At 43.9% G+C, this 26,303-nt stretch overlaps 1 protein-coding gene across 1 annotated transcript; it reads right to left on the reverse strand.

Moving 5' to 3' along the window:
• Positions 1 to 675: 675 nt before the first annotated feature.
• Positions 676 to 23,365, reverse strand: Echdc3 (enoyl-CoA hydratase domain containing 3). Its single transcript, XM_020177093.2, has 5 exons — positions 22,993 to 23,365; positions 18,817 to 18,938; positions 16,802 to 16,899; positions 8,339 to 8,539; positions 676 to 1,482 (listed from the first exon to the last, which is right to left on the reverse strand). Exons 1-5 carry the CDS (start codon positions 23,148 to 23,150, stop codon positions 1,171 to 1,173), a joined length of 891 nt encoding a protein of 296 aa, XP_020032682.1. The 5' UTR covers positions 23,151 to 23,365; the 3' UTR covers positions 676 to 1,170.
• Between the last annotated feature and the right edge of the window lie 2,938 nt (positions 23,366 to 26,303).

Genomic DNA, 26,303 nt, shown 5'->3' on the forward strand with positions numbered 1-26,303 from the left:
TTCCTACCTTGTCTGAGAAGGAAGCAACTGCCAGTCTTGGCCAACACCTGTGACAACACTTGGGGACATCCATACCACGAGAAACCTAACCAGCAATCTAACCACAGGTTAGATCCAGATGGCTCTTTATGTCCAGCAGTGGCACTAATCAAAGGATGGCTTACAACTAAAGAGAACTTGTCTGGGTGTAGTAGCAATGCTTCCCTACCCTGTGGAAGGCAGCTGGGTTCCATTCCCTGCACAGCCCCCCCAAAAAATCAACTTTCTGGGCAAGCTTGAAGATAAGTGATTTAGAACACTTCTTGGGCCACATTAGATCAGAAGCCAAGAAGGAACATGTTTGGGTCCTAATCCAAACACTTGCTCAACTGGGGAACTCAGGTGACTGACGCTAGTCTGATGTCTTTACCAGAAGCTGAGCAGAGTTCAGGAGTGGGTCTGCAGGAGATGACACTTATGGGTAGAACACGTTCCACTTCCCTTCTACCTCTGCCCACTATTTTTTGCCCTCAGGTTTAGCCCAGAGCCGGGATTCACGGTAAGTTGTCAGGCAAGGACCTTCATTAGAGCAGATGGGGCACTTATTGTATGTCCATCAGAGAGGACATACAAAGAAAGTGTACATTGATTTTTTTTCTTTTTTTAGACAGCTCACAGTCTGGTGGAAAGATAAAATGACCAGTCTCTATAAATATTTATTTAAATCACATAAGATTATTCTAAAGCCACAAGCATGATTATTTCCCAATAGAATCAAGAAGATTTTTAGGGTGGCAAATATCTTGTGGAGATTTGAAATGTTTCACCAGTCACGAGTCAATTCCCTGCCTTAGAGGGAATTGATTGGCGTCCTTCCTTTGTGCCTCAATTGGTTGTCACCTATGTATGAAGGTGCTGAGAAGTATATAGGATACTGGCTTTCTACCCTTGTTGGCTCACCATGGTGCTCAATAACCTGCCACTAAACAGCACTTCACTGACTCTCCTTCATCCTTTCCCCACAGAACTATAGCTTTTACTATAGATCACATACTGTGAAACCAAAATTAATGCTATAAAAGCAGGCTGTCTTCTGTCACAACCAAGAGGCAGTGGTGTGGTTGACATCAGAAGGTAAGGGCTGGGAGCTTCCTGAGCGCTGCCCACTGGCCTACTCCTCGTCACACTGGCTCAGTTTGACCAGATGGGTTTTCTCTTTTGGATGAAGGCCTTGATTCCCTCCTGCCCATCCTGCAAGGCCAGGTTGTCCACCATGGCCTGGGAGGTGAGGTAGTAGGCTGTTCTAAGGTCCTGAGGTAGCTGCTTATAGAAGGTGGCTTTGCCCAAAGATACAACAGGACGGCTCAGGGAGGCAATCTTCTTTGCTATTCTCATGGTCTCTTCTTCCAGCCGCTCTTCTGGCACAACTTTACTGAGCAGCCCATGGTGCAAGGCCTCCTGTGCAGAAATAGGCTCCCCAGTAAAAAGCATCTCCAAGGCCACCTGAGGGAAGGGACACATGAGGTCATTAAGGCATTCTTCATATCCCATGGCCACCTCAGCCCCCCTCTCTCCATCTCACTCTGATGAGATGGTTGCTCTCCCGACTTAATTACACCTCAACCCAGGTATCAGCTTCCTCAAATGACATGTCATCTGCCACTCCTGATGTTGTCAACACCCTAACTCCTGCCAGAGACAAGATCAGATCTTTCCAAGAGCAAAGAAAATACAAGTAGTCCGGGAGGGGAAGCGATTCTCTTGTGTTCTCTTGTTCCTCCACATATCTGATCACTAGGTCTGGCTTAGGTAGAGATTCCATCTGTCTCTTCCGAGGGCCAAGTGCAGGACATCAGCCCATCTGATGGGAGGCCACCTCAAATTCCACCAAATGAGGCCCATTCCCTGCTGCCACCAACACAGAGGCCACTTTCCACAAGAAGGTGCATATCCTCAGCCTCCATTTTGGGGAGAGGAGGGGATTTAAAGATATGTTTTCCAGGAACCAGATTCAGAGCCTGGCATGGATTGCCATGTTGGTAAGAGGTGGCAGAGAAGGACACCTCTGCCCTCCCACATGCCCGCTCCCCAGAGGTCAAGGCTGCAGACAGGTAGCACCACTCCTCTCTCCACAGATGCTTTGTTCTCTAGCCTGCAGTAGGCTGAACTTCCTCTTCAGACTCAAATTTACAGTTGACAAGAGGGCTCTCCAGAGGCCCATGAATACAATGTACTGGGGACCCTCCTCTCCCTCCACCCCCTCACTCATTCCCTGGCAACTGGATGGCATCCTTGTCATTCCATGAACATGCCAAGTGTGCTGTCACCAGCAGGGACCCAGAGCAGAAGCGAAGGTGAAAACAGAGTCACCCCACCTGTGGCTCCTTTTCCTTCATTAACACAAGTGGCTCTGGGGAATTTGCTTAGACCACATATCAGGAAGCGGCCATGCCTGAAAAACAGATGTAACATGAACTCTACATCCTCCCAGAGTCAAGCCCATGGATTCCTTTATCACTGGAACAATCAGGACCTCAAGTGACTTTCAAAGCATAGTTAAGAATGGGATCAGAACTAGGAGGAGGAAATAATAAAAGTCAAAGTAGTAAGTGCTGCTTTCTGGTTGGCTTAGCAGACTGGCATTTGTTTATGCCCACTCAGCGGCACTTGCAGTTTGGGTTGATGATTTGTCTGTGGGCACAGTCCCCCTTATCAGGTGCCTTCTGATACATGCCTTCCTTGGCTCCTCTTTTCCCTTTCATGTCTGTGTGTCTCTCCTGTTCACATTTGTAAAGCATCTGTTGGGTTCATATTGTAGCTGCACTGGACTCCACACATCCCAAGATGTTTTCAGGGTAAGTCCTTTTGGACATCAACTTTCCATGGGCTGGGACGTGAAGCAGGCCTCAGGCAGCGGCTCGTCTCAGACCTGCCGAGTGTTGGTCCTTGAAGGACCCCTGAGTAAGTTCTTCTCACTCTCACTGCCTCAACAGGAAAACTGTGGCACAAATGACTGCTTCCCGGGAGTACTGTGAAGAATAGTTGACTAATGACTGCAGGGCACATGGGCATATCAAGTGTAATGGAGATGCTAGGAAAAAACTGGTTCAAGGAAAACCTAAATCAGAATTCACAGAAGACAGGTTCATGGGACCTAGTGTGTTTTGTACATGAAGGAAGGTAACCATCATCCACAAGAAGGAATTCAAATTACAGCACTGCATTCTCTGGTTCATTCACTCAGCAATATTTAGACAGGGAGCCTTCCATGCATCAGTTTCTGTGCCATGGATGGTGTGGTGTTCCCTCACCAACTTCATATGCTGAAGCCCTAGCCTGCAATGTGATGGTTTTTAGAGATCAGGCCCAGATGGAGGTAATAAAGGTAAAATGAGGTCAGAAGGGTGGGGTCCCCTAAGGATAGGACAGGTGTCCTTTCATAAGGGGCCTCAAAGCTCACTCTCGCTCTACATATGAGGATACCGTGAGAAGGTGATTATTGGTAAGCCAGGAAGAGGGTTCTCACCAAGAACCAAATCAGCCAGCACCTTGCTCTTGGACTTCCAGCGTCAAGAACTGTGAGAAATAAATGTATGTTGTTTAAGCTGGCCAGGTTGCAATATTTATTATGACAACCTCAGCTGACTAATACACAGGAGTACTATGGGTTTGGGAAGCAACTCCCAAACCTTGCTTAAAAAATGAAAGGTAAAGAAAACAGTTTGTAAATACCTAAACTGAATCATTCTGGGAGGAGGTAGAATTCTAATCCCTGGAGCACATAAATAAGGAAGACCCTTAGCTGTCAGAGAGAGAAGGTTCTGCTCACAGGCAGGAGCAAGAATTCAGCAATCTCTTATATTCCTTTGTGCACCAAGGATTCTAATGTTATTGTACAAAAAAATCAACACAAAGGAAATAAACATGATCTAGAACATAAGAGATTTTAATTGGTCAGAAAGGATGCTTTCCTGCAGTCTTTTAATCAGAGAAAGACAGACTGCCAGACATCCAGACAGAGATCATTAGAATAGAGATAAAAGGTCAGACCACAATTATCAATATAACCTCTGCTAAGTTCTGAGCATTGTGCTTGGCACATTCAAAACTAAAATGTGGACAGATACCAGTCCCGTTTCTCCTATTACCTATAGCTTAGTGCCTACAAGGATTGCTTAACTCAGGAGTCACCTCCCATGGGATTATTTAAATGATGAAAGATGCTCATCTTTCTGGAACATTCTATATGCATCCTTGCCAAAGCAAGGTGAGGGACCACATCCCTTGGCCAAGTCCCTCCTTGTCTTGGATTATTTTATCACTTGTTTTTGGTACAGACTTCTTTTATTGTCTCTTACGCAAGATTCACTTACAGTAAAAATAATCCTATTCATTAGCTAGTATATTTATTGATATCTCCCCACTCATCGTCTTTCCCATTTCACATGAAGTGACAATCTATCGTGAGGGGGAAACTGAGGAATTAAAAGGGCTTGGTCCCACTCTGCACCATGTTGCTGGTAAAGGAAGAACCTTTTTCTCTGGCCTTTAGAATCTGATCTGGGTCCCCTGCTGGATCTCAGGCTTGTAGTCCAGCTCTGACCTCTGTAGTCTCTTCACAAACCCATGCAGTGTGACAAAGCCTAGGGTGTCCCAGCATGTTCCCGTGAGTGTCAGCTGTTGAGAACAAAGAAGTCAAGAGAAAAGGGGAGGAACTCAGGCAGATGGTGAGATGGCCAGTTGATGGACACACCTGGATGGACACAAGGGGAGAGAAAAGGGCTCAGGGGCTTTCTTAATTAAGGCACGATGTTGATCTAGGTCAGCCCAGGGCACTGTGGTGTATCCCCTGTTTTGGGTACAAAACTTGGATGAGCTGAAGGACACTCCACAAATAAGTGGGGACTTCTACAATCTTGTATCTTTTCCCTTTAGCTGGGAAGACCAAGACAATTTTGCTGGGATTAACACTGCTTAAGAAAGGAAGACCTGGAGCAAGGTCAAGAGACACAATGCACGGACTGAGTCTTGGCCCTACCTTTGGCTTCCTGCCATTCTGCCAAATTTATCCCCCTCTGTGAGCCTCAGTTTCCTTATTTGCCTTGTGGAGTCATACGATTTAGCAATATATTGATTTATGTGGATTTTTGTCCAGATTAGGGAGTGACTTTCCATAGGAAAAAGAAGCCTTTTGGTTTTATAGTCAGCACAATCTTTACTTAGTATTTGAGTTTCTATGAGGTGTGCCCCCGGAAACTTCAGATGGAGTTTCTCATTTCCATAATCAACTCGTGTCACCTTTCAGATGGTACCTCTTGTCACCCTAAGAAGTTGGTAATTTAATAATTCTTTTTCCTAGGGGTATTTGCATTAAAAGGAAAAGGACTCAAGACTGTGGCTTAATCCCAAGGTCAGGTGACTTGGTAGGAAGGAATATAGGGTTTGTTTTGGATATTGTTACCTGGGTAACAATCCTGCTACTTACTAACTGTAACACTGAACACAAGTGATTTAACTCTTCAGAGTCTGTTTCCTCACGTGGAAATTGGAACAAACATCTCATCCTCCTGCAGTATTGTGATGGTTAGAGACAGCAGGTGTAAAGCTTGTGATACAGTACTGGGTACTCAGTAGGTACCTAATACATACACTGGTTATTATTAACAGATCTATTTTAACTGTAAATTTCTGACTCTGATATTGGCTTCTAGGTATCACAGCACCTGAACAGGGGGACCATATAAAGCAGAATGGTCACTGAGTCATGCCCTCTGTCACACAATATGACAAGAACTGTGTGCCACAGCACTCCAGGGACTTTTTGAATGGGCACAGTGTCTTTGTCCATTCAAGTTTCTATAACAAAATACCATAGACTGTGTAGCTTATAAGCAACAGAAATTTACTTCTCACAGTTTTGGAGGCTGAAAAGCCCAAGGTCAAGGCACCAGCAGATTCAATATCTTGTGAGAACCTGTTTCCAGGTCCATAGACTGACATTTTCTCACTGTGTCCCCACATGGGAAAAACAAGCAAGGCAGCTGTCTGGTGCCCATTTTAAAGGGCACTAATTCCACCATGAGGCCTCCACCCTTGACCTAACCACCTCCCAAAGGCCCACTTCTAATGCCATAGTTTTGGTGATTGGGTGTCAACGTGTGAACTTGGGGCATTCAGGTGTTTGCTAGGATGAGGAAATGAGTACAGGAGTCCATGCACAGAGTGGAACCCACAAGTGTGCACAGGTGCACTTGCAGACATGTGCTCATAAACACAACACTGGGGCAAGCAAGCTTCAGCGCGGAAGCCCACTGGGAGGAGGATCCAGACCTCATCCAGTTGTTTGAGGACATGAGAAAAGTGACTGAAACTCTACTCTGAACTGCACGTTCTCTGAGCTGCTGGTCACACAAATCATGGCTAAACTGCAGGTGCTTTGAGGCAGGTCTGGGACTCTGCATTTCCCCAGGCTCTCTGTTGGGGCAGCAATGTGAACAGCAACAATCTTACGTGCTTTCTAGTTTGGAAATTGTCTCTGTTCAATTTAGACTAGTAGGAAATCAAATTCCACAGATGCATAGAGTAAAATTGGGCAAGTAGGTGGGAGGAGAGTCTCCAGAGATACAACTGCCTGAGGCACTGGCTCTGCATTTCTGCGTGAGGCCAGCTCTGCCTGGGGATGGGAGTGGCTGTACCAGGCAGGGTATTTATGTGGTGCAATGAAATGCATTAGTTAACTTACAGAAAAGTAGATTCACTGCACAAATGGGGGAAATCATTTGTGCCCAGCCAGGTTCAGTTGGTCTGAATACAAGGGCCTGGCCTTATCACTTCTGCCCCCAGTGGACAAACTGCAGTCTTCAGTCCCGGCACAGCCAAGCAGGTTCTAGGATGACCAGCAGAGGGCACTAGTGTCCCACACATGCCATCTTAGTCTGTGTGGTAAGGGCTGTCCAGGCTGGTATGCAAAAGCATCTGCTGGCCTTCCTGTGGATGAGCATGCCCACCACATGCATGTGTGTGGGTGGATCAGTACACAGTGTGTTTGTGTGTGCAACCAAGCAAAGGTGACAGGCAGGTGCTTCTGGCCAGATTTAGATTTTTATGGATTCCAATTTTTTCTCCTAAGCAGGCCACATGGGTCAGCTCTGCAGACCCAGAAACCTGCCAAAGGTCTTAGGTTCTGACATACTGTTCCTCCTAGAAAATCTTTGCCAATAATGTGATAATCACTAAGGAGCCACTTGTGCTCATTACTGCTCAAAACTATTTCCTGATTTTTGCCCCTAGTAGCTCGGTGTTAATGAGTCCAGATGTAAGGAGATCTGTTGACAGAACTCTGAACCACTTTCAGCAGGAAGATAGAACAAACCTCTAGTCCTGAGTCAGGTGACTCACAAAGCCTTCTGGGGGCCAGAACATGAAGAAGAGAGAACAGAAATCTGAGTGGACAACGAAGGAGTCTGTTCGTCTTCTGAGAAGACCAGTTCTTGACAAAACTGTTTCGGGAGGGGAAAGGGACCTTAGTTCTTATAATGGTCTCATCTCTTACTTTGTCACTGGGCAATTACTGGGCAATTATGCAGTGTGGTTCTCAGAATTAGGCTTCTAAGAAACTTAAGGCCTGTTTTTTTGTTGTTGTTGTTTTGTTTTTGTTACCTTTCCCCCTTTTTCTTCTCAAAGACTAAAAATTTGATAAATATGATACAATGTTGAGTTTCTAGGAGTCAAATCTGATAAGCCTTGACTTCAAAAGTTTGCTTGTTTCTTTTAAGACAGAATGGGCTCTAAACCTGATAGGAGAGCTAATTTAAAGGTTTTAAATGCTTTTCCATGGAACTTTCCAGCAAGTCATGTATTGAAGAGAATAAACAGATTAACCCTGCAGCCTTTTGCTGGGCAAATGCCTCATGATTTGATTTTTCAGTCAAAGGATAGTTTATTAGTGAGCTCTGACAATAGATTTGTAATACATTTTTATTATTAATTAGTTAATTTTTACTTTTTTCTGTGCTGGGAATCAAACCCAGGGCCTTGTGCATGTCAGGCAAATGCTCTGCCACTGAGCTACATCTCCTGCCCTGTAACTCGTTTTAATTTAATATACTGACACAGAGTAGCAACTTAGGAAATACTTGCTGAACAAATATCTGTACATTTAAGGTGAATATCTATCTTGATAGAATCAAAAGCATCTCCTTTGTTAGAAGACATTTCAGCAAACTGTCACCTTTGCAGTGTACAGCCCACTTTCTGCCCAATGTTCTGATATCAGTGGTAATTGTAACAAACTAATTCTTAAACCTTGGGAGCATGGGAGGGCAAAGCCTGGAGAAGGGTCACGAGGAAGTCATGTTACCTTTCTGGGCACTGATCTCCCCAAGGCAACTGCAGGCGTGGAGCAGAAGAGCCCGATGTTCACCCCAGGAGTGGCAAAAAAGGACTTGTCGCTTGCCACAGCAATGTCGCAGCTGGCAACCAGCTGACAGCCAGCAGCTGTGGCCAAGCCATTGACCATGGCGATGATGGGGACAGGGTGGTTCCGGATAAGCATCATCACCTGTGGACCAAGCAGAGTGCAGAGCCTGTCAGGCCCTGTCATCACACCGGCTTCCCTGTTTCTAGAGCACTTCCCAAGGTATTAGTTCATCAGAGTGTACGAACAAAGGATGAAAGAAAGCATGCGAAGCACTAACTTGTATTAAATGTCTACTTGAAGCACACCATGTAATTTAATGGGTTTCTGGAAACCCCATGAGGAAGGAACCCTATTTGGCAGCAAGGACCTGAACCTCAGGTGTCCGAGGCCACGTGGCAGGTAAGTGGTGGTCATGGCATCTGAGCCTGGCTCTGTGAGTGACCATCCCCTCCACCGGCTTCCCTGTACAGAACAGTATAGAACAGTTCAGATGGATTTTTGTCTCTGGGGAACAAACAAAACCCTTCCCAAATAGCTCTGCTCTCCTGTGCCTGTGGGAAGCCCTGGTGTTAAAAGTCTAAAATTGGTATTTGGTGCTTCCTTGAAAATTTAAGGTAGGAAAGGGACCTGAAGGCAATTTCCTTAGTAATTACTTCTCAAATCACCATCGTGGGTACTCTCCCAATTCTATTAAAATGAGGAGGGGGATACCCTGCTGTCATCAAGATAAACAAATTCCTAAACAGAGCCACTGGCACAGAGAAGAGAGACAAAAGTGCCTCTGTGACCAGAACGCTAACTTATTTGTGCAGCTTATTTTTTCATGACAGGCTAAACAGATTGTGTTGCTATGGCAACTTCAATTTCTAAATTATTGCTCTTTGAACCTTGGCAGGGAGGGAGGGAAGATAGGAACTACATCTGGGCTTTTCCCCAAGGCAGTAATTCAAAAGAAAAATGACCTTCACTGATTTGAAGATTTTGCCTAGGAAACTTACCTTTTATCTTCATAAACATTTGATATTTGTTAGCTTTTTCCTACAATAACCAATAGATAGTCAAGCGTTGCTTAATGTTTTTGTCAAGTACAGAGTGTATAACCATAGTGGTCCTGTAAGATTACAGTAGACCCCCCCAAATTCCTATCATCTAAGTGACCTCCTAGCCATCGTAATGTGATAGTGCAAGGCACTGCTCACGTGTGTGTGTTGTGATGGTGACATGAATGAACCTTTTACACTACCAGTCTTATGAAAGTATAGCAATCACAATTATGACAGTACATAATTCTCAATAATGATAATAAATAAATGACTATGTTAGTGGTTTATGAATTCACTATACAGTACTTACCTTTTTTTTGTGGTGCTAAGAATTGAACACAGGGCCTGTGCATGATAAGCACATGCTCTGCCATGGAGCTACACCCCTAACTTCAATATTACACTTTTAATCATCATTTTTGAGTGTAGTCCTTCTGCTAATTAAAATCTTGAAGAAATGAACAAATTTCTAGATACTTATGACCATCCAAAACTGAACCAAGAGGATATTAATCACCTAAACAGATCTATAACATAATAAAACTGATTCAGCAATAAAGAGTCTCCCAAAAAAGAAAAGTCCAGGACCTGATGGATTCTCTGCTGAATTCTACCAGACCTTTAAAGAAGAACTGATACCAACCCTCCTTAAACTGTTCCACGAAATAGAAAGGGAAGGAACACTGCCTAACTTTTCTATGAAGCCAGTATTATACTCATCCCAAAACTGGACAAGGACACATCCTAAAAGGAAAATTACACACAAGTCTCCTTAATGGACACTGATGCAAAAATCCTCAATAAAATAATGGCAAACTGAATCCAACAACATATCAGAAAGATCATTCACCATGACCAAGTTGACCTCATCCCAGAGATATAGGGATGGTTCAAAACATATGCAAATCAATAAATGTAGTACAGCACATTAATAGAAGCAAAAACAAAAAGAACTTGATTATCTCAATAGATGTAGAAAAAGCCTTTGATAAGATTCAACACCAGTCATGATAAAAGCTCTAAGAAAACTAGGAATAGAAGGAATGTACCTTCAACATTATAAAGGCTATATATGACAAACTTATAGCCAACATCATACTTTATGAGAAAAAATTGAAACCATTTCCCCTAATGTCAGGAATGAGACAAGGATGCCCATTCTCCCCACTCCTATTCAACATGGTCCTGGAATTCCTAGTCAGAGCAATAAGGCAAGAAGAAGGAATAAAAGGAATACAAATAGGTAAAGAAACTGTCAAAATATCCCTATTTGCAGACAACATGATCCTATACCTCAAAGACCCAAAAAACTCTACCCAAAAACTCCTAGACACCATAAACAGCTATAGTAATGTAGCAGGATACAAAATCAACTTACAAAAATCAGTAGCCTTTCTCTACAACAACAATGAACAGATTGAGAAAGAATATAGGAAAATAATTCCATTTACAATAGCCTCAAAAAAAATCAAATACCCTAGGAATAAACTTAACAAAGGGTGTAAATGACCTCTACATGGAGATACCACTGAAGAAAGAGATTGAGGAAGACTACAGAAGGCAGAAAGATCTCTCATGCTCAGGGATTGGAAGAATCAACACAGTAAAAATGGCTATACTCCCAAAAGTAATCTACATGTTCAATGCAATTCCCATCAAAATCCTAATGACATTTTTCACAGAGATTGAAAAATCTACCCTAAGGTTCATTTGGAAACACAAAAGACTGCGAATAGCTAAGGCAATACTTAGCAAAAAGAGCAACACTGGAGGTATCACAATACCTGACTTCAAACTATACTACAGAGCCATAGCGATAAAAACAGCTTGGTACTGGCACAAAAACAGACATGAAGACCAGTGGAATAGAATAGAGGACCTGGATATGAATCCACACAGCTATACCCACCTTATTTTTGACAAAGGTGCCAAAAACATATGATGGAGAAACCACAACCTCTTCAACAAATGTTGCTGGGAAAAGTGGTTATCTGCCTGCAGAAAACTGAAACTCAATCCATGTCTGTCACCCTGTACTAGTATCCACTCAAAGTAGATTAAGGACCTTAATATCAGACTTGAAACCTTATAGTTAATATAGGAAAGAACAGGGAAGCAATAGGTATAGAACTCTAGCAGCCTAGCAACTAAGAGAAAGGATGGACAAATGGGACTACATGAAATTAAAAAGCTTTTGCACAAAAAAAGAAATGGTCTCTAAATTGAAGAGACCATCCACAGAGTGGGAGAAAATATTTGCTGGCTATATATCAGACAAGGGACTGATAACCAGAATATACAGGGAACTCAAAAACTAAACTTCCCCCAAATCAATGAACCAATAAAGAGGGCAACTGCTTTTCAAAGGAAGAAGTCCAAATGGCCAAAAAACACATGAAAAAATGTTCACCACCCCTGGACATAAAGGAAATGCAAATTAAAACCACACTGAGTTTCCACCTCACTCCTGTTAGAATAGCCATCATAAAAGCACCACCAACAACAAATGTTGGTGAGGATGCGGGGAAAAAAGGAACCCTCATACACTGCTGGTGGGAATGTAAGCTAGTACAACCACTTTGGAAAACAATATGGAGGCTTCTTAAAAAACTAAACATAGATCTGCCATATGATCCAGCAATCCCACTCCTAGGAATATACCCAAAGGAATGTGACTCAGGTGACTACAAAGGCACCTGCACACCCATGTTTTTTGTAGCACTATTCACAATGGCCAAGCTATGGAAACAGCCAACATGGTCTAAAACTGATGAATGGATTAAGAAAATGTGGTATTTATACACAGTGGAGTTTTACTCAGCCACAAAAAAGAATGAAATTTTGACATTTGCAGGTAAATGGATGGAACTGGAGAATATCATCTTAAGTGAAGTTAGCCAGGCTCAGAAGGCCAAAAATTGCATGTTGTCCCTCATATGCAGATTATAGACCCAAAACAAATGCAGTAATATTATTGGACATGGGTCACACACTAAGGGGAGACAGTGCAAGGGAGGAATAGGGAAAGGGAAGGAAACCTAAAACTTGAATGTAGTTGATGTGCTCACTGTAGAGGAGCTAATAAAGTAATCTTAAACTGGCAGAGGCCACTATGGAAAGGGGACTAGGAAGTAATGAAGAGGTCTGGTAGAGATGAACCAATGTGGGTTGCAGTACACATGTACATGAAAGCAATACTAGGAATCTCTCTGTATAGCATTCTTTATCTCAAATAGTAAAAACGCTAGGTCTTTCTTATTATCTCTTATGTTTTCTCCTTAGCAAAATCAGAGAACAAGAGGGCAGAACAGGTTCTGCCTGGAAGGTGGGGGGTGGTGGCCCAAACAATGTATGTACAGGTGAGTAAATGTAAAAATGATAAAATTAGAAAAAGTTTCCTGCAAAACTGTCTCATATTTACCTTGTCTCTTGCTTGTATTATTGTCTCTGTGTTTGATTTAACCTTCTGTTTTTTGCTCACCATGGCCCTAGGGGCAATAGGCTATTCCAAATGTATATACCATGTAGCCCAGGAGTGGGGCAGGCTATGCTAGCTAGGTTCCTATGGGTACACTCTATGATGTTTGCCTAGTGATGAAATCACCTAACCACACATTTCTTAGAACCAGTCCCTATCATTAAAGGAAGCATGACAGTGTACTTAAGGGCACTCTTTGCTCTTTGCGGGGATAGGTGGGTCATCTTTTGAGAATCTGACAAATGTTAGTGACCTTCTCCCCAGAGAAATGTGCGCACACACACGTGCATAAAACTGCTCATGAATGTTGGAGGTAGGGAGAGATGTCTGGGTGGTTAGTGATGGCTCTCGTTCCAGTGAACTGGAACAAGAAAAACTTGCAGACTTTCCAAAATCTTGCTGCAAAGAAATAAAAGTTGTGGTTTAGTTCTGAGTGTTGTTCCATCACCCAGAGAGCTGGTATTACATATGAAAAGCCAGTTGACTGGAATTAAGGTTGAGCAGTGTATGGGTTTTGTCTGTCAACTATGTGAGGGCTGGGATTAAAAAAAAAAATAACTGGTAGGAAAAAGTTAGGTTATATGGGATATATTCACCCACATTTAAAATGCTTATACCTTTGATTTAGGAATCTGTATCTAAGAAATAATCTGAAATAGATAAAAAGCTCTAGGATCAAAGATGCTCACCAAATCATTATTTTACAGTGGGAAAAAAGGGAATTTAAGTATACAAAAATAAGTAATTGGCTGTGATGGTTTGGATGGGCACCTCTCAAAAGTCCTTGTATTAAAGTCTTGGTTTCCAGAGTGTTGTTATTAGGAGGTGATGGAACCAGTAGGAGATGGGGCCTTATAGGAGGTCCTTAGGTCACTGGTGATGTGCTCTCAAAAGGGATTGTGGGGCCCAGCTCCTTTCCTCTCTCTTGTGATGTGCCCAGTTTACTGGAACATGCTCCCTGCCATTGTCATTTTTGGTACCTTCACAACAGGCCCAAAATCAATGGGCTACTTAATCTGGATCTGAATTCCCAAAACCATAGACTGAATAAATCTTTCTCTTTTTATAAGTTAATTACCTCAGATATTTTGATGTAGTGCTATGGAGCTCATAAATGCTATGTAAACGACATTATATCATTAATAAAATGCAGCATTCTTAGGGAAGTGAAATTTTCCAAGGGAAAAACCAGCACGGTGATCCTGGGCTCATATAGCCTGAGTGGCTTACAGTCAGGCTGCTGGGGTTTGATGCTCAGTCTGTCACTTACTGCCTAACCCTGAATAAGTGACCTAACCCTTTAGTGAAATGGGTGTACTATTAGTAGCAATCTTACGGAACATGACAGTTACATAAATTGATATGTGTACAGTATTTGAACTATTCCCTGGCACATGGTTAGCATCCAATGCTATAGTCAAATTATAATACACAATTATACACTATAATTATGCCTACATAAGATTATTCAAAGAAGTTGGCACATAGGGAAAGTTATTAACAAAATATTAGTTACAGCTTTCTCTGAGTGGTATGATTATGGTATGGCATTAATTTATTTTTTCTAGATTTTCAAATTTTTCTGTAATAAGTACTTATTATTTTCATAATTCAAACTATCTTAAAGTTAGAGAACAGTTCAGAAAAGACAGAGAATTTAGACTGTAAACAAGATAGGATAATCAAACACTTGCTAGTCAACAATTGATTCCTTCTACATGACCTTCTTGAGTGAAGTACTAGTTTTGGTTCTGCCTACTTCAAAATGTGACACAAACTCATTTACCAGCTATTGAGGGTTTCAAGTTATTTTCAAAAGTGAAAGACCTCACTCATCCTACTGTCATTTCATTGTAAGAAGAGAAAATTCTCAAGGGCGAAGGTTTCCATCTCTGAACTCCAACAGGATATAAGAAGAGAAGCAAGAGAAGCAAGGGATGGGCCTCTAGTGCAGGTTGCCAAATCAGCACCCCAGATAGTCACTTCAGCTCTTCCACACCAAGTTCTTCTCATTCCTAATTTGCCCTACTCCTGATTTGTAACAAACTATCATGCGATACTTGTGGTCTGTCATTTACTAGATGATGAACTAATTCAGATACCTCTATCTTGCTTTCTAAAATCAAATTTCCTTGTGCATGAACTGAACAATGAACTATCTAGCTCATTCCATTCCAATCTGCTTGCTGATTACACTAGGCGATTGAAATCTTGCACAAGTTCTTGGTGTTCATATTTATCCAAGTTCACATGAATTTCTTAGAAATAATATTAAAGAAATCAGCACTCTTGCATTTCTAGTTTACTTTTAGGGCTAGGTCCTCATTATGCACTAAGTCTCTTCCGGTGAGCCAGAGGCATCCATGGGCTGGATGCTTCCAAGAAACCTGGTCTTTACTCATTGATGAAGTCTGGCTCTCAGGCCAAGACTGTTTAGCTCTTAGTTCATCCAGATACCATAACAGAGTGATAAAAACTGAGCCTTTATGAAGGGTGGAGGGGCTGTACTGATTCTCTTAATGCTTTTTAATTTTAGCAAAACATTCTGGGTATTGGTAGAAAAATGACTCCTAAAGCACCAAGCCTAGGCAAACCCAAGAGGAGAATATTCTATAAACATCACTGATGCAGGAAACAAAGCCAAGTCTTAGCTCTCTCTTGCTTCTGCCTCTCCATGGAGTGTTAAGTAATCATGCTTCCTGTTTGTCCTCCCATGAAATTTTCTCATGAAATGAGAAAAATATACTCTGATCTGCAGTGGTTTTCTGGAAGAGCGAGGAAAACAAGTGGTGCTCAAAAGTGTGGCTCAATTGCCTTTCCATCACCCCCCGTGTTGCTCACCTCTGTCTGGTCTGTGTAGTTGGTATCATTAAATATATGTTGAATTATTAATGACAAAATACACAAATAAATCAATGAGGTTAAACAATCTTAACGTCAGGTTATGAAACTTTTTAATGTCTTGTTTCCTAAGTAGATTTCCAGTTTCATTTGGTCCAGAAGCATTTTCCCCCTATATTTCTTGCAAGTGTCATGTTTAAAGTAGGTGCCCAGTAAATACTCATTAGATAAACAAAGCGGGTTCTATATTCAATTTTTTATTACCCAGGGATTAGTTAATACATTTATATATCATCCAAAACTTTTTGTACCTCTTCTTCCTCTGTGGCTGTTGGCAAGTCTTCTCCTTAAGAAAACTTGGTGAAAGGGGCAGAAGCATAAAATTGAAGAGGTTAACTGTCCTCCTTGGAGGTGGTAATTATAAAGCTAGAGTGATAAAATAACATAAGGGCTGGAGGCATGGCCCAGGTGGTAGAATACCCGCCTACCAAGTGTGAGGGAAAAAGAAAAGAAAATAATGTAAAAAAAACACTCATCATTATTGTTATTTCCATTGTGAATGCTCTCTATCACTACCAGGGATGTTTAAATATTTTAAAAATAATAATCTTAGGGTCTTCCTGTTTAAGATACATGTTTACCTTTTACTTCTTATCAAAACCTGCATTTCAAGACCCCCCCTCCCACAATGCTGGAGACAGCAACTAGGACTATCATTGTGTATTTCATTATGCTCTTTAGTACATAACATCAGTAACACATTATGGTCACTTTTTTTTGTGTTTGTGATGCTGGGGATCGAACCCAGGGCCCCACACATGCTAGGCAGGTACTCTACCACTGAGCCACATCCCCAGTCATTTGGTCACCTCTTAAAAGTCCAAGTCAAAGAACTGCTGGATGAATGACCAATGATCCCAGAGTTTTCGGTAGCTCCATGGTGCTGGTAGATCAATTCTCATCTGCAAACCTGAAGGCTAACTTGGTATTTAATTCAACCATCGTTTGCATGCTGGCAATGCAACCATCATCTTGGCTTACCTCAGAACAGGTCTGAAATATTTCCGCGTGATAATCACAGCCTTGCTCTTCTGTCAGTTCCTTTAAATCATGGCCAGATGAAAACACAGGTCCCTCAGCTGCAAATGTGCCCAATTGAGAAAAGCAAAGAAAAAGATGTCAACAGCCAGAGGCAGGCAGTTCACTTACCCACCGAACAACTTTAGAAACTAATCACGTCTATGCTGTAGACACTCAGAGAAAGGTAAAGGCTACTTTTGATAAGGATAATCCCAGTTTGCTTGGAGAGTTACAGCAGAATATTGGGATGAAAATGTAAGATGAGGCATCTGTATCCTAAGAGTTCATGGTGGAAACCAGTGACAAGATGCAGTTACACAGGAAGGCTTGATGACCATGGGGGAGGAGCATTTTACAGAGCAGTCCCTCTGGTCTCATGCTTTTGTTTTGGGACTCAGTCTGCCCTAAGTGTATTGTCCCCTGAAATCCACCAGGCCTTAGGCAATGTTGCTTAGCATATAGGTGAGGGCCGTCCTTAGGGGTTGAATCAGGAAGGTCAGAGTGCAAGCAGAACTGGCTCTAGCTTTTTTTCTACAAAGGAGGGAATTGAGCATGTGGCTGCTGTCACTGTCACTAATAACAAAATGCCATTCCACTGATGCATTGATAACGTATTCTCATATTTCCTTTTTGTTTTTGTTTTTTTCCCCCCTTCTTCAATTCAGTTCTAGGCTTTGACCTACAAACTTAGTGCTTGCTAGGCAAAAAAGGGCACCAGCCCTTTTTTGCTTTATTTTTCGATAGGGTCTTGAGTTTTTTGCCTGGGCCAATTCTGCATTGCGATCCTCCTGCCTATGCCTCCTGCTGTAGCTGGGATTACAGATGAAGACCACCAGACCCGACTTATTGGTTGAGATGGAATCTTGCTAAAGTTTTGCTCAATGGATGAATCTCGATCCTCCCAATTTCCACCTCCTCAGTAGCTGGGATTACAGGCATGAGCCACTGTTCCTGGCTTGTAGTTGTTTTCACAGGCAATATTATCCTCTTTACAAGTGAGGAAATGGGGTAGTTAAGAAGTTAGTGGCTTTTGCTGCATCTGGGTTATACCTCACATGGCTGTTACATTCTACTAGTTAAATTTCTTTTCCTTTTGCCATAGAAAACAGTTGAGAATCTCTGTTTTAGTTATTGCTCAGAAGGCGGCATTCTGAATATCTGCCTCCAGAAACAGACCCTTAAATTAAACAAATAAACAAAGTGCTACAGAATACTACTTGTTATATTTTTCTGAGGGAGCTTGAAGATGCTGACATTACTATTATTCATACCACCACCAGCATCACACAAAAAGACAATTCTGTACAAATTCTTTTTCTTAACTTTTGGTGGCACTGGAGTTTGAACTCAGAGCCTCACACTTGCTAGGCAGTAGCTCTACCACTTGAGCCACTCCACCAGCCCCAAATTTTGTATAAATTCTGATTAGAAAAAGAGCAAAGGAAGAAAGGGGCAAACTAAGGCACACATTCTGTCGCCATTAAAGATGGCACTTTGGGATCAGGTGGGAGCTTGGTAGGGACAAAAGACAAACAGTTGAATGTCCTAGATGACTGTGATTTTCCAAGAGGATTATTATTAACCCACTTTTATAAGGCTCATGAAGAAATCTATTCTCTGATTTTTTTTTTCCGGTGCTGGGGATGTGTGCTAGGCAACGCTGGACCACTGACTTAGCCCAACCCCCAGGCTCCGATTTTGAAGAGAAGACCAGCACAGCAAAAGGCAGGGATGTTTATTTAGTATTTAGCAAAAAGGAAAAGACACATTTTCACTCCATGGTATTCTTTGCTGCAATTTCCACAATTAACAGTGCCAGGACCAAGTCCCAAACTACACGGAGTTTTCCATAAGGGATATTTTTCAAAGGAGCTCAAAACGTTTTTTCAGTTAAATGAAGCAATGACCCAGTTAACCAAAGAATCTGGAGAAAACTGGGCACTGCAGAACATGAAAGGCAGATATCAGATAAGTACCTGAAATGATAATGACTTTCAGATCTTTGCTTTCAGCTTCATGAAGAATGTCACTTTGGAGAGATTTCAGCATTGCAAGTGACAGTGCATTCCTCTTCTTGGGATTGCTCAAGACAATGTTCCTGTGAAAAACATTTTATAATCCTTGGGTCATGTGCCAGTCAAAACAAGCGAGGACCCCTGCAATTCCTTTCTAATTTGGGAGCTATTTTTAAACCCAAGAAAAGAGAACTGCTGGGGCTTACTGCCAATTTAGAAGGTCCGTCAGCTGTCTGGAGTTACAGCTAAGTCAAAACAAGAAAAAGACTACTTGAAAGGCAGGCTGGTTTATCTCCCTCAGCGCGCCCCTCCCCCCCACATTTGCTGTCAGAATCATGACTGCCACCTCGAAGTCAAGTCACAACAGTTCCCAAATCATCTCCGCCCACGGAGGATGAGAATCCTGTATAACAGCGGTAGGAGCCAGAGGAATCTGACAAACAGTGGCCACCTTCAACTTATTTCCTGGCGTTGTTGTTCAGAATAAGGTTGGGATAGGAGCCAAGAATGAAAATACTCTCAAATCTCCTCCCATCCACCCCAAAGAAAAGCAGCCTGGGTACAGCTGCCAATATGCATATGTGACAGCAGTTTTTATCGGCCTTACAGTGGCATCCTGTAATCCTGCAAAAATAATTCATGCTGAGAACGGGATGATGTGCAAACGAACAAAAGGATGAAACCATATAAGAAGAGGGCTCTTCTGGACACATCATCTCACAAAAAGCTGACATTCAAAAGGCCTGTTCAATATTTTAAACTATCCCACATTCTGAAGAAAACAACCTGCGTTGTCATCTCACTCTCTTACATAGAAATGTCTTATTTTTGCTGTTATAATAGGCAATGAACAAGGCACCAGATTATTGGTATCTATTTTATTTTTCCCATCAGTCTCCTTCTACTTGTGCTTTCCGCCTTTCTCATTTTTTTTAATCTGACATTCCTCTTGCTGTATAGTCATCTTGCCTTCTCCATAAATAGCATTCTGTGCCATGTTTTTTGGAAAACAACTTTGATGACTGAATTTATTCAATGCAACAACCATTTTCTTTGGGACACCATTTCAATTTTGCTGCAGTTTTCAGATGGTTGTGATATTGTTTTGTTTCTCATAAACACATTCTCTTATAAGTACAAAAATTCCTTGTAGCTGGTTTGCTGGTTGACTTTTAAACCTCTATTTGTGGGAGAGGTAGTGGTGAGACGCTGCCTGTAACCCTTCGATAGAATGAGTATGCTTGCTGTGGCACCTATAAAGAGCTGCCACCTCACAGGTGACATGTGCCTAAATTAAACCTAAGGTCTTTGCTAGGCACCGGCTCACAACCTGTAATCCTAGCTACTCAAGAGGCAGAGATCAGGAGGTTGGTGGTTTGAAGACAGCCCTCGCAAATAGTTCACAAGACAGTATCTTGAAAAAACCCATCACAAAAATAGGGCTGGTGTAGTGGCTCAAAGTGAAGGCCCTGAGTTCAAACCCCAGTACCACAAAAAAAGAAAAAAAAAATCTAAGGCATTAGGCAAAACTGTGCAAAAAGATCCCAGCTGAATGCCCTTGCTACTTGGTAGTATCCATTCCTACACACGTCCCATTAATCATTTGGTACACACATTGTGTACACTGTCAGAATGCTCTCAATTGCTGTGTTCACTCAACTTCACCTCTCTTCTGATGCCACCACTCCACTGAAACTCTTCTCACTGATCATCGTCTAATTGCCAGAACCAAACCCACTGGCCATCTGGATCACTCTTCCCTTCTAGAAACATAGTCCTCTCCTGACTTTGTTGTTGTTGTTTTTCTTTTTCTTCTTCTTCTTCTCTAGCCACTCCTTGACTTTCTCCATGACTTAGCCTTCTGCTAGCCTCTAAATGCTGGTGATCCTGAGTCCTGTCCTTTGTCCTCTTCTTGCCCTGTGCATGCTTCTCAGGCAACTTCACCAATGGCCTTTTGTCCTCTCCCCTGAGTCCTGGGCCTGTGTATTCACTTAGATGTCTACTAGACTGCTCCAGCTAGGCCTGCCTTGGGCATCTCCTCTCACTCTCAAACCTGCACTGCTCTGGGTGGCACTCAGCTGCCCAAGTCAGAACCTCAGAGTCATTCTAGATTTCTATCCCTTCCTTATTTCACTGGTCATCAGGAAGAATTCAGACTCTGCCAATGACTATCACAGCATACAAGTCCTTGCACGAGGAGCTTCACCAACCTCACATATCTGAGGAGAAATTTCTTTCAGATGAGATCACCATCAGGGCATGTGACATAAGTGTAGAGGCAAGAGCTGGTCCCTGTAAGCCCCTGATGAACTGTCTGAAGGACATCCTTGTAAACTATGAGAAGGTCCATGAAGTGAGGGGCAGCATGTCTTCACACAGGAGACACTCAGTAAATACTTGATGATTGAATGTGTGACGAAAAATAGCATTTCTCTTTTCCACAGCCAGTTCCACCGATTAGTGGACTGACATTGCATCAGTTTGTTTGGGTCTCTTTGAGACCTAAGTGGTGAGTACACTGAGATGTCACAGCGGGGAGGGACCTCTCTCTAACTCCTGGCTGGGAGGCCTTGAACAGGCTGTTTCCTCTCTGAACTGACTCCTCACTGTGGATCAGGGTAATGTTATTTGCCTTGTAGGTCATTGTAAGAATTAGGGACAATGAATGCAGAGTACTTGGCACAGCACTCAGTTTGTAGGTGGCCTCGTGACATGACACCATCATTGCTCTGAGGCACAGCTCTGAGAAGGGATCCTTGAAGTGACCCAGTTGCTCACAGCCCTTGCTTAGAGCTAACAGTACTGTTGTAAGGCTTGATTTGGAAGTTTCCTTCCTAATACATGGTTCTTAGCATTTATGGTTCGTCACTTCCATCACTTCCCTTTCTGATTCATGTTTCATTCTGGAGAACTCAATCTACCCACTTTTGCTATCTGGCTGCCATGCAAGAAAAATCCTCCTGCCTCAGACTTCTAAATGCTGAGGATTACAGGCATGCACCACCATGCCTGGCTTATGACTAGATTTACAGAAACAGAACTGCCCTTAAAAGTGGGCAAGAAGGACCCTGTGTGTGCCCTGCCCTTCAGAGCCCTTCTTCTTGAGGTGTTCCTATCCATGGGCAAGAAGTCCGAAGGGAATGGAATCACCTCCCTTCCAAACTGCTCTGCAGTTACTGAGACCCTGGAATTCCCTGCAGTGGGCACCCCTAGGATCAAGGGTGGCCAGTAGATAGACAGAATGTGGGTATGCTGGATGGGCAGTCTGTAGACAGTGTGCCAAGTCCTTTGTAGGGCCACAGGAAGATGGTGGAGAGGTGCAGGGGATGGGTGGGGAAAGCTGCAGGCCAGAGCCTGGCTCTCCACCCCTTTTGAGGGAGTCTGAGTGAGGATTAAAAAGTCAAATGGCCTTTCAGGTCTTAGGAAGAGGCACTTGTCAGGGTAGGAGGACAGAACACTAACCTTGCCTTGGCCAGGCAAATGTTAGAATCAGGCCTGGACAGGTTAGGAGCCATCCAACCTTCATTACTCCAGCTGTACAGTGTCCACTTTGTGCATAGATACAGATTTAAGGTTTTTAGGCTTGTGCAAAAGGGCAGCACTCAGAACGGTGTGCCCTTTTTCCTATTTATTTACCTGCCCCCATCCCTGCACTTCAGGGTGAGCCCTTGAGGGCGGGCTCAGCTAAGCTTGCCTCACCCTGGAGCCTGGCCAAGCTTGAGAGGGGCACGGAGCTTGTGCGGGACAGAGCCCTCTGTGAAGGACTTTCTGGGGGTGCACCTGCAGAGCTGTCCACACCGGACCCAAAAGTCCAAAAAACGACAGGGTTTGGTTGCCTTGAAGGTTCTAGGGTGTCCCAGGCAGTTCCACTACCTCCCGTGTGTCATACTACTGTGTCAGGCAAGGGACACCCGTAAGCTCACTGTGCAAGGATTCCTCCCTAAAAAGATTAATCGCCAGATTCGGCAGTGACGGATAACCGCGGCCAGTGGCGGCGAGGACAGAACTGACCACCCTCCCGGCGTTCGGGGGCTGTGGGAGCGGGACGGCGGGGCGCACGGCGGGGCCTCCTCTGCGGGTCTCCCCAGGTCCTGGCCCCAGCCCCCGGGGGAGCCCTCGCCCGGCCCGCGGGCTGACCTGATGCCGTCCCGCTGCCGCGCGCTGGTGGGCCGCGGCTCCGACTCTGGCACCTCAGTCCCGGCCAGTCCCCGGGCGGGTGGCGGGGCCCACCGGCCGCACAGGAGCCAACTGGGCACCTTTGCCCTGAACGCCAGCAGGCTCGCCAGGGTGGCCATGGCAGCCACAGACCGGCAGGATCCGGCCGGACGCCGCCTGGTCCCGACCGGCCTCAGGCTCTGGGCGCTCCGAGGAAGCAGGTGCAGGCCGAGCGGGGCAGCTGCGACACGGCCGGGCGGTGAGCAACAGGTAGGCCAGGCCTAAGCCTCGCGGTCATTCCCGGGTCTCCAGGACGCCCCGCCTCCAGCCCCGAATTTCTCCTGTCACCCGCCCCTAGAAGACACACTGCCAAAACACACGCCTCCAGAAAGACATGTCACAGAAGCCACGCCCCCAACGCGCCACGCCCCTAGGAAAGACACGCCCCCAAACGCGCCACGCCCCCAGGAAAGACACGCCCCCAGAAGACACGCCCCCACGCGCCACGCCCCTAGGAAAGACACGCCCCCCGAAGACACGCCCAACGCGCCACGCCCCTAGGAAAGACCCGCCCCGTAGGACGCAGCCCCGCCCCCTGACGCCCTGGGCTTGGCGCCGGCCGTCTCCGGGGTCGGACCGGCCCGTGGGTGCTGCGTCCGCGTACGTAGCAGCCCTGGGGTGAAGGACGCCAACTCAGCCAGCTCCGCTGTTTGTTTTGCTCAGCAAGGCTGAGAAAGAGTTTAAGGGAGGGGAGAACTGGGTTGGCTTGTTTCTTTCTGCACCAATTATCTGGAATGTGCGGGATGCTTAGATTAGCAAAATGAGTGTCATCAGGCGGTGGGTGGCGTGAGCTGTGTTACAAATTGCTTCGCCCACACTGCATGCAGGACACTCCCAGGCCTTTGCGGGCCATTACACATCACAACTGGGGTGTAACGTAGTCAGATGTTGACTTTGAATGCTTTGTGTCTTCTCTTGGAGATCCATGTGTTTTGCAAATGTACCCAAGACGGACAAAAGAGTACTTTCCAGGCATGTGCATCAGACAGCGCACATGCGGCGGTGCAAAGTAAAGTTTACGTAGGGTGAGAGACTATCCTGGTTGCTATTTGATAGTTACTTCCTGCAAGTGGGGACATTTGTGGGAGACATGGCATACATGTTCTTGGCCCCCAGGATCTTTCTGTCTGGAGCAGAGATGCCATCCCCAAAGGACATACTCAAACAGTGCCACTGAAGTTACTCGGTGGCTTAAAATGGTCACACACTGGTTTCTTTGAGTGAGGCAGTCTTTAGTTTTTGACTTTATAACTGGACAAAGTACTTACGTACAGAACAATATTTTGAAATATCAATTGATATCACTACCACCCTCCACTTATTTCCTCCGTTCTTGCTCCTTTCAGGAAGCTGGGTTTATTCCTCATTCATTGCCTGGAAGGAACAGGATCCAGCAGAGATCTGGGGGCAGCAATTCTTGGCTTCAGAGTTTTCAAAGCTCAGCATTGGGGAGGTGGAAAGAACACAAATCAGGCATGATAAATCAGAGCTAGGCTTCCAGCTGAGGCAACAGAAAGACTTCCTGGATTTAAGGGCAGGAGGTGTAAAGTAGGACTTGCAGGAAAAAAGAAAGAGAGGGTAACTCTTGTGGGGTCTTGAGAAAGGGGGTAGTGGGCCCCACTCCTTTCTCTGCTTCTTGGCCACCATGTCACACACTTCTACCATGATGTACTCTGTGGTGATAGAAGGTCCAAAGCCAAGTGATCATATACTGAAAGCTCTGAAACTATGAGCCAAAATAAAGCTTTTTCCTTATTAAGTTGATTATCTCAGGTATTTTGTTATAGTAATTCAAAGTTCATACAACTTGTATCCTTTAGGTATGGTTTGAACAGGCTGAAGCAGGAAATTAATAACAACAAAAGCCAATCTCAGTGGTTCAAAGAACAAAGACTTTCTCTGTCATGCTTCATGTCTATTTAGATCAGCTAAAGGCTCTGTGTCATGTCAGTGCTGTCCTCACCTGGGATCCTGATGAGAAGTTGCCAGGCTGGTGGCAGAGGGGAAAATAAAAAAATGGGAAGAAGCATGAACTGGCATTTAAAACTTCCTTCTGGAAATGCTGCTAGCTCGTACATATCATTTGCCAAAGCAAGTCATTTGGCTACTCTGAACTTCAGGAAAGTAGGGAGGTATCCAAATGTGTGTTTGGAAGAAGGGAATTCAAATCTTTGCAAGCACCCTAATGACTACAACATCCAGGTACAATGTATTGGTGTTATAAGGTTTGAGATATAATTCTAAATTGGCTTAGATTGAGTTTCTGCTAGTAGGCAGAATGAGGGTTTGAAACTGAAATTAAATTCATAAATACAATTATAGATTTTATAGTTCTAGATTTTGGACTTGTATCTGTCCTCTTAATCATATCACAACTTCATATCACAAATGAATCAGAGCTTGCAAGATCAACAGGATTGATAAAAATGATTACCATGATGGGCCAAAGTCCAGTTCCTGTAGAACAGTGGTCACCTTACTAAGATTAGCTTCACTTAGGAGGACTGGAGGCTTGGTTGGGAGACAATAAGGAGATTGTTCCACCTCGGTGTAGGAGTTGGAACAAAAGAGCATGTTAGTCAATTTGCATTGCTGTAGGGCTGGTGGAGTGACTCAAGAGATAGAGTGCCTACCTAGTAAAGTCTAGCAAGTGTGAGGCCCTGCGTTCAAGCCGCAGTACTGCCAAAAAAAATTACATTACTGTGACAAAACACCTGACATAACTAAAAGAAGGAAAGGCTTACTTTGGCTCACAGTTTCAGAGGTTTTTAGTTCGTGGTTATTTGGTCCCATTGCTGTAGACTGTGTTGAGGCAGAGTATCATGGTGAAGAAAACAGTGTGTAGTAGAGCACAGCATGGAGGCTGGGGGCGTGGGGCCAGTGAGAGAGAGAGAGAGAGAGAGAGAACCTAAGGGTCTGGGGACAAAATATATTCTTCAGAGGAAATATGCCTGGTTCTTCAAGGCAGCACCAACCCCTAATAGCTCACTCAGCTATGATTGCCAGTAGATTAATCCATCTATGAAGCTCGTGTGCCATCAGCTGGGAACCAAGCCTTCAACACATGAGTGTTTGGTGGGGTGGCACTTCATATCCAAATTGTAACAGAGGGAGAACTGGTATCCAGTCATCCCTTGGTATCTGCAGATGATTGAATCCAGGATTCCCCACAGATGAGACAATCCATGGATGCTCAATTACCTTGTATAAAATGGTGTGGTGTTTGTATATAA

Source organism: Castor canadensis, chromosome 15 (assembly GCF_047511655.1).
Source record: "Castor canadensis chromosome 15, mCasCan1.hap1v2, whole genome shotgun sequence".
NCBI lineage: Eukaryota > Metazoa > Chordata > Mammalia > Rodentia > Castoridae > Castor > Castor canadensis.

Bases quoted from the DNA above. Each gene is read 5' to 3' on its own strand.
- Echdc3 (XM_020177093.2), bottom strand. From the start codon at position 23,150: ATGGCCACCCTGGCGAGCCTGCTGGCGTTCAGGGCAAAGGTGCCCAGT. The intron at 16,900-18,816 runs GTACTTATCTGA...GCACATTTGCAG, and splicing joins GAAAGTCATTATCATTTCAG to CTGAGGGACCTGTGTTTTCA. The intron at 8,540-16,801 runs GTAAGCCAAGAT...CTTGGTCCACAG, and splicing joins TATTTCAGACCTGTTCTGAG to GTGATGATGCTTATCCGGAA.